General features: G+C 32.1%; 1 protein-coding gene across 1 annotated transcript in view; it reads left to right on the top strand.

Annotated features, from left to right (window-relative positions):
* Positions 1 to 1,576: 1,576 nt before the first annotated feature.
* LOC106458779 (solute carrier organic anion transporter family member 3A1-like) overlaps positions 1,577 to 9,234 on the top strand; it is an 89,555-nt gene continuing 81,897 nt past the window's right edge. The window contains exon 1 of the mRNA XM_022385113.1: positions 1,577 to 1,621. Coding sequence (XP_022240821.1) covers positions 1,619 to 1,621 — 3 coding nt within the window. The 5' untranslated portion in view covers positions 1,577 to 1,618. The remainder of the gene's footprint in view (positions 1,622 to 9,234) is intronic.

Here is a 9,234-nt window from a genome sequence, read left to right as displayed (position 1 = left end):
TTTACTTATGACTTGTCTCGATTATCTGTCTCCATCTCTTCAATCTGCAATTATTCATATCTATGCCGTCACTTCTCGCCGGTCTTATATATACGAAATAGAGGTCGTCTGGAGAACACTCGAGGCTTCACGAATGGACATGATCTTTCTATAATCTCATGACGTATTACTAGCGTCACGTGATTTCCGCTGTCGCAACAATATACACATACTTAGGGGCAGGCAAAAAAGTGTGTTAGAAAATGTCTTAGCTGTGAATTTGACACAGTTGTCCAGTGGAGTATTTTTAAGATTTTACTAAATTCAATCACAGACTCAACATTTATGTAGAAGTGAGACTGCTCATGAATAGATTGAAGCCACACGGAAACCTAAATAACTCAGTTGTGATTTTATTAAGTTGTGAAGTCGTTTATTTTTTATTTTTTTAATATACAATTAATATATATATATTATATAATAATATATAATTTTAGTTATATACAATCTCTATCTGGATAAATCAGCGAAATTCTTGTTCGCAACAGCACAGTGTAAAAGATGTCAGCTACGAGACAAAACATAAATATTAACAGACTTGTAGAAGAAAAAACAACTCATAATCGTTTTGTATCTTCGTATTGCGCAAACGGTAATATTTGACACAGTTTTATACTTTCTAAGATATGTTAACAACTAAGACGTTACTGACTCTTGCTTAGTTCTTTAGTTCATTTGCTGAATTCTGTTTCATACTTTCATACACTCGCCATTCGTTCCATATCAGCTTACCCCATAATCTGTACTCCTTTGCTTTTAGCAATTTTTTATTGCTATCTTTAATCACGACTTTTCCTGGATCAGATGATATTTTCAATTCAAAATATTTATGGTTATTTGTAATAAAGTTTGTTTTTAATGTCTGTTTATATTTATTCATGAAAATTGGTCATTATTTAATTGAGCACCGTACAGAACAAAAACTAAACAATTTTAATTTAGAGCAAATATATTTACGTAACTGACACCTACCACAAATATTTTGTTTTATTCTTGATATCTATATTTGTACGGTGGGCCTACCCGTTTGTTATATTGTATCTAAATGTTTAAATATAACTGTAAAATTATGATTGTTAAAAAAAAAAACTATCATGACTCGAGAGTTTATAGTCGTTCAGTAACAGTTATAAAAGAATAACAAAACAAAGTCGATGACGTCACTTCAAATCCTATAAACGTGGAACCATGGCGACATGCACAGTGTTACAAACATTTATGTTGTTTTCTTAAATAGTTCCAAGCCGTTGTAAAACCATTCTTTTGTAATAGAAATAAAATGAAGTATGTAATATTTCCTGAGAATTATCAGTAAGAAAAGCATTCCATCGCGTACAAGTATTTTGTATTCCTAATTGACTTAATGAAATGATGAAAGTGAGCACGTGCCCTTGCAACCTGATTACCACAACCATTAAAACTCCGCCCGACAAATGACACTGGATGCACGAGCTGTATAACAAATACTTCCTTTTTGCCAAGAACACAAATGCGCATGGCATGAACACCATTGACGTCATTACCAGTACGGCTGACTTTGTTACAAGGTCGAGGGCAACGGCCTCCTGACTCCGTGAGCATGGTATTGTGCACTTGTTTTATCAAGTTAGTATGCGCGCTAGTAGGTTTTTTATAAGTATGTAAACATCCGATTTTAATTTTAAATGGGCTTGTTTTTAATACTGAAAGATAATGAATCCAGAGCTCTTTCCTAAAAAGAACATTCACTGAAATGTACTTTTCAGGCATGGCGCAGAAATTTGCCTCAACATTACATAACCTTTTTTAAACGAAGGATCTACAGTTGGTTGGCGCAAGCATCAAGCACAAGTTATATAAAAAAAGTTTCATTTCTGGGCGGGGCATATCTAGGGCAGTAACGACGGTGAGTTAAATTAATGCAGAGCGTTTAAGATATTGCATTCTTTCAGGGTTTATAAAGATGTCTTAATCATTGTTAAGTTTTTAGTTATAGATTAACGGACAGGTGTTTTTGTTGTGACCTATTTGCAACATATAGAACTTTTCATTTTGAAAATAGAAGCAATAACTTCTTATAACTGATATCTACTTAGTTTGATAGTTGTTGCAAGATATAACGTTTTGAGTTACACCTTAGTAATAAACCAAATCTCATTAATCCACAGTTACTACCGTATTTTTCGCAATGTAAGACCCACTCTTATTTTGAAGACAAAGTTTTGGGAAAAAAAAATACAGTCGCATTTGAAAGATTTTTATTGAACAAAAATTCAGTTTGATACTTTAAAAATTGGTATATATTGTTCTAAACACAAAAGAGCTCAAAACATCAAAATAAGAAAATACCGTAAATCAAAAAAAGGTTTACTGTTATTTAGTTTGGTTCAAAACCTACAAAATCTTCATTGCTTTCACTGTAATTTATTTTTTTATTATTTAGGGAGCATTATAAATAGTTATGTTTTTAAAAGACAAAAACTACTATTGTTATAAAGAATACATTCAATTGAACTAAACTATGCATGCCTATTTAAGTATATTTACACATGGCTTGTGTGTATGTCGTATATATACATATATATTATTCATACCTTTGGTGTATAAGACGCAAGGAGATTTTGATATCAAATTTTGGGGTAAAAAAAGTGCGTCTTATACACCGAAAAATAAGGTATATAACGAGGCCAACTGTTGTACTGACCTTAGTTTGTACGTTATGATAAAATAATTTGAATCGGATCTCGTAATCTGTATTACGCTAGAACAATTTAAAGTTTGCCGAATATGGGTTTCAGGCAAGGTGCTCAAGTAGTTCAAATTAAATAAATAACTTGCGTCAAGAACAACAAAACAAACAAGACTCGAAATGAATCCAGTATATATGTACCTGTAGTGGCAGTTCTGGTTGTATGGAACAGTTGGTGTTAGCGAATTTACGTAATAGCAGATTTATTGATCTTTCCATCGATTCTGTCTAATTCTCCGACAAGTTAGAAGATGCGCTACGTCACGCTATTATTTTTTTGTCGTCAGATTACTAAGCCTTTTCGTCTAGACGAAAATTTACAGATAATGCTTGTATTTCGCGTGTTGGAAATATAGTTGGAAAATTTTAGCGTTTCTGTGTTCAATTTGCCATGAACGTGACAAATAAAAGAACCAAACATTTATTCAGAAGTATAAAGCTTTTCAGTTTACCTTCATTTTGTTGTATCACGATATTGTATAAGAAAATTATATGTAAATTGGAACATTTTTTATTTGTGGGACTGAAGTGAATATGAAAGTAGGAAGTTTTATTTGAAACTTTTGTCAAAACTAAAAACAATAATTTCATTAAAGCCTAATTGGAAAGTAGTTTTGTAACGGTTTCCATGGTGCAGGTTCTTTCGAATTAGTCCGTAAAAATAATGTCTAGTCCACTTTAATGATAACGAAAGTATTGTATTTCTTCGACTCTACAGTTTACGAACTAACGATAAGCTTAACTCCACAAACAAAGCTGGACAATCACTTGCTAATTTTTTCTCCTTGTATGTCTATTTCTTTGTTGAAACGCAAACTCAGTATTCAAGAGATTGAAATAACGGACAGACTGACTAACAAATTAGCTAACTCAATAATCAATCAATTGCTGTAGCAGACTTAATAATCAATCAACAATCTACTATTCTTGCCTAACTAGCGTTTTATATCGTTTCCTAAACCGTGAAGAAAATTCTAGACATTAAGCCACGTGATTATCAGCCAACAAACAATACAAAAGAAACAGCTTATAACCTTGCCTCCTCCCTGGACTGTGAAGTCTCTTGAACAACCTTTTTACATAAAGAAAACAATAGCACATTAAGTTAAAGTTACATGACTAACAATAAAAGTAACTGCTGACAATTTATAATGTTAATCTAGAGACACGGTAATGACTACAGGCAAATTAAGAGTTTGTCTTTTTTGCTCTCATCTATCAAAGCTAGGATGCTTAAGTGTATTTAAATGAAATCAAGATCAAGATAAAACAATTTATTAAAAAATAGTTTCACTCAATAAACTGCATGCGTCATAAAGACTAACCATTTTATGTGAAAGGTATTCAACTGTTTTAAACATACAGAAAATGGCTCTGCAGTTTGCATGATAAGACTTTTAAATGGACAAAAACTGTTATAATCCATGTACAACCTATTTAGATATGTAAAGTACTGTATCATAAAGTTAAAATGTTACATCTGTAAAGTAATAAAGTAAGTGATAGCGCTTGTTTAAACATAAAGTAGTGATATCTGATCAAAACATTTCACATCAAAGACAGATTGTCGAGTGAATCGACTGGTTGATTTAATTCCGGTGTAGCCATTTGGTTGTTCTCCTGCCAACATGTTTCCAAATACGATCAAGACCTTTGGCTTGGATACCTATCTCTCTTTTTTCTGCTCTGTTGCACTTTAGATTTGATTTCTCCATTACCCGATTCTTGTTTTCACTGGAAGTCTAACCTCTGGGGGTGTAATTATTGTGTAGTGCACATGCAAGAATTTTTCTTGTTATACATAGGGCGTGAAACTGTTAAGAGATAGTCTAATGTCACTTCTGTGTTTCTGTACGAAGTCTGTTCCCAGTGTACACTCTTCTTCTTTGTTACTTATACACACACACACACATATCATGTTTTATATAGAAGCTTCCCACCGTGTGGGTGATTTCTAACTTTATGACCACTTGCTGTTTACAGAAATCCATCCTCTTGCTTCATCTATAGGAGCAAATTCCAATCTGTAATTACCAGATCAGGTTATACAATGGTAGCTGTATAACCATTATCATTCAACATACTGCAAGGCTTCTCGTCAATGTATCCATTTATTCGTGGACTGGTTTCTTCGAGTGTAGATCCTTAGTGTGTCTATCAAAAATTGTACAATCCTGTAACATATCACAAACATGTAAACGAGAGATAAAATCTATAAATATACCAGATAGCATGCTAGATAAATGGGCAGAGCTGTTTCAATATATTTAATAAGTGGACTTATACCACTAGAAACCTGGTTTCGATACCCGTGGCGGGCAGAGCGCAGATAGCCTTTGTGCTTAATAACAAACAACAACAACAACAGTATATCTAATTTATAGATTTTAATGCTATCCGTGTTTCAGAAATCTTTTAACCAAAAAGAAAAAAATCGAAGGATATAATATTTAAAGAAACGTTTGTTTGTTTGTTTTGAATTTTTGCGCAAAGCTACACGAGGGCTATCTGCGCTAGCCGTCCCTAATTTAGCAGTGTAAGACTAGAGGGAAGGCAGCTAGTCATCACCACTCATTGCAAACTCTTGGGATACTCTTTTACCGACGAATATTGGGATTGGCCGTTACATTATAACGCCCCCATGGTTAAAAGGTCGAGCATGTTCGGTGACGGGGATTCGAACCCACGACTTTCAGATTGCGAGTCGAGCGCCCTAACCGCCTGGCCATGCCAGGTCACTTAAAGAAACGTACTTTAGGGTTAAGTACGCTCATTAAATATGATTATTAAAGTGATATTGTTCATAACCTTACTCGTATATTAATGATATTTATGTAACTGATATAAATAAAATTACTTTATCCAATATTTATATTTCACCTGAATTCTACAGTTTTTGAAGATTTAGTAAATTATCATACAAATTTAATAATAATTAGTGACTTAAATAGTAAACACTCAACCCTTTGGTGTGTCAAAACAAGTAATAATAGTGATAATGTATTTAATATGGTTAATGAATTAATTTTATACTTTTAAATAATATATAAGTTAATTTGTTATTAACCCAGATGTAAATAGTTACCATCTTCCTCTTTGTGTTTTTTTTTAAATACAAAAAAGGTAATTATAACATTAATACAAGCAAAGTGAATTATAAATTTGAAAAAGCTGTCTACAGCAAATTTATTGAAAATAAACTTGGAAATCAAAATTTTACACATACACATAACAAGAAGTAGCAATATTCAGACAGTATTCTCATTAGCAATAATATTATCGAAGCAGCAGATAAAACAATATCAAACTATTGCTCTTAAAATCAAATTGACCTTTACAAAACAAAATAAATAGTAATTAAAAATAAACAGTAAAAATAGATAAAGATTTAGATAATGAAAACGATGTAAAGTCCTTTTAAAAATTAAGAATTAAATAACAATTCTGAATACAATTAACCAACTTTTGAACGTGATAATATAATTTGTAATAGAGATATTGATAAAGCTATTTTTTAAACATACGCAAAATGTAAGAGCAGCTGAACACAGTAATTTAATAAAATATAGCATAAGTATTTTATAAAAACAATAATAATACTAAACCAGAAAGTCCGTTTCCTAATAACATTTCTGAATTTCAACAGTCTAGTTATAATTAAAATAATCTCGTTTCCAATAAGCAAGATATAACAGGTTATGAAGTTAAAAAAAACACTTGAAAATATTAAAACTTCAGCATCTGGCCTTGACAATTTTCAGCATATTATGTTGAAAAATTGTTTAGGTAATTTTCCTCAAAGTTACTCAGTTTGTTTGTTTTTTTACTTTATCTTTTAAGTTTATTTTATTTTATCCATATTATTGGAAAAAAATAGTATTATTACCATGATTCCAAACCCTAGTAAAGCTAAAACTAATTTTTTTTTCAATTCCAGACCATTAAGTGTAACGAATTGTGTGGCTAAAGTATTTGAAAAAAAAAAATTAATACTGGGTTATTAACAATTTTGAAGACAAACAAGAAGTTAAATTATGAAACATTTCAATGAAAAATCATAAAGTAACAGAAAATGTCATTAATTGTTGAACCATAAATAGCTTACGTTTGTTTGTTTGTGTTTGAATTATGCACAAAGCTACATAAGGGCTATCTGTGCTCTGCCCACCACGGGTATCGAAACCCGGTTTCTAGCCTTGTAAGTCCGCAGACATACCGCTGTGCCACTGGGGGGCAATAGCTAACGAGAACTGAATTTTTTGGTATTGAAAACGCTTTCGATAGAATATAATACCAATATCTGATTTCCAAATAAGTTTTTGTTTTTCATGTTTATTTCAAATAAACATATTATGTCAAAATTAATAATTCTGATTTTTATTGTCCTGAAGCAGGCGTTCCTAAAATTGTTGTCTGCTAGTTATTTTATTCAAAGTAACTCAAACTATATTAATTAATGCAATATTCTGATGACATTATATCGAACCTTTGATAACCAGCGATATTCAGTTGGTTTCAATAAATTTTTAATTGCCGTGTAATTTGAGGAGAATGATTCTTAATCCTAATAAATATCAATTTATCAGTTTTCATGCTAAAAGTTATATAAATAAATGAGCTACTTCTGAAATGTAAAACGCGAGTGACCAAATGATTAATGTAGTAATTAAATCAGTCAATTCAGTTAAACATTTTAATACTTATTTCAGACAAAAACTTCAAACTTTTGTTCTGAGATAAGTTGCCAAAGTACCTTTATTCTACCAAATTTTTACAAGAAGAATTTTCTTTTACTATGTTAAATGATAGCATTAGGTTTTTCTGAAAATAACATTTATTTTATTTTAACGATATTCAAATGAGAACCAACTAAAACAGAGTAAATGAGCTTAATTCTCCGTTTAGTTTATATAGTTATTGAATCGTTTGTTTGAATGATCAAAGCTATTTTTAAATTATTCGTGATTTTCATTGGTTTTATGCCGTATGATCATTTATTTTTATATTGGTATGTATATTTTAGCTGTTTTCTCACGTTTTAAGTTTTACTTATTATTCCAAGTTTATAATTTTATGCACAATGTTATATTTTTATTTATTTTGGCATTTTATCTAATTATTTCACTCTACTTGTTATTGATACCTTGTTTCTCGTCCTCCAGTGGGACGGTGATAAGTTTACGAAGACAAAGTTTAAGACAAAGCTACACATTGGGCTATCTGTGTTCTGCCCACCACGGGTATTGAAACTCAGTTTTTAGCGTTGTACGTCCACAGACATACCGCTGTGCTACTGGGGGGGGGGGGCTTTGTTCTGAAGCAAACCCAATTCTTTATTTTTATAGAAATTGAAGTTTATTATTTTGATATTTAATCCTTTAATTTTTGGTAAATTTAATTTTAGATGTTTTGTATGTGTGTGCGGAGGTCGAATGACCTGAAATAAATTTGCTATGGTATAATATATACCCCTAAACCCGAAATGTGTAAAAGAGGATTGATATGTGGGAAAATGTAGCTGGAGTAGAGTGGTGAGTCTCAGGGAAGAGATATGACGTCATTGAAATTTAACTGGAGCTTGAGCTGGGTGGACGGAGGGTTTGATGGTTCTGTTCGTTGTTGAGGAAATGAGACTACATTCGATTTAAATCCATGATGTATGCTAGAAATCATACAGAACACTCAGATCTATCTTTGTCAAAACTAAACAAAGAACAACTGACGAAAAACAAAACATGATTTATGAAATACCGTTTTCCTAAAATAATAAATAAACAGCACACAATGTTAAAATCGATACACAATGAAAACCATTTCTAAAATGTGGACTCAATGTTTCGACGTTGACCACATCGTCATCAGGACGTGAGTAGTAAACGTCGAAACATGTAGAGTCCACATTTTGTAAATAGTTTTAATCGTGTTTCGATTTTAACGTTGTGTGTTGTTATTTATTTTTTCAACATTGTACATAAGTGACAAGAAAATGATATCTATCATTTTTCCTGTAAACTGGAAAAACTGGAAGAAATTTTGGGGGAAAAAATAGAAGAACATAAAGATTTCACAATACTGATAAAACACAGATATCGGCTTAGGTAATTTCCGGAAAGCAAGAAAGATCAAATAATGTTTAAACATCAACACCATGAAACCATCTAATATAGAGAGTTAGGCCTTAAAATTACCTGTTTGTGACTACTATTGGTCAAATCATTATTTGTTCCACCAACTATGTTGGCCCGGCATGGCCAGGTGGTTAAGGTGCTCGACTTGCAATCTCAGGGTCGCGGGTTCGAATCCGCGTCACACCAAACATGCTCGTTCTTTCAGGCGTGAGGGCGTTATAATGTGACGGCCAATCCCACTTTTTGTTGGTAAAAGAGCAGTCCAAGAGTTGGCGGTGGGTGGTGATGACTAGCTGCCTTCCCTCTAGCCTTACACCTGCTAAATTAGGGACGGCTACG

Source organism: Limulus polyphemus, unplaced genomic scaffold (assembly GCF_000517525.1).
Source record: "Limulus polyphemus unplaced genomic scaffold, Limulus_polyphemus-2.1.2 Scaffold513, whole genome shotgun sequence".
Taxonomy (NCBI): Eukaryota; Metazoa; Arthropoda; class Merostomata; order Xiphosura; family Limulidae; genus Limulus; species Limulus polyphemus.
This window is presented reverse-complemented; position numbering and strand designations above follow the sequence as displayed.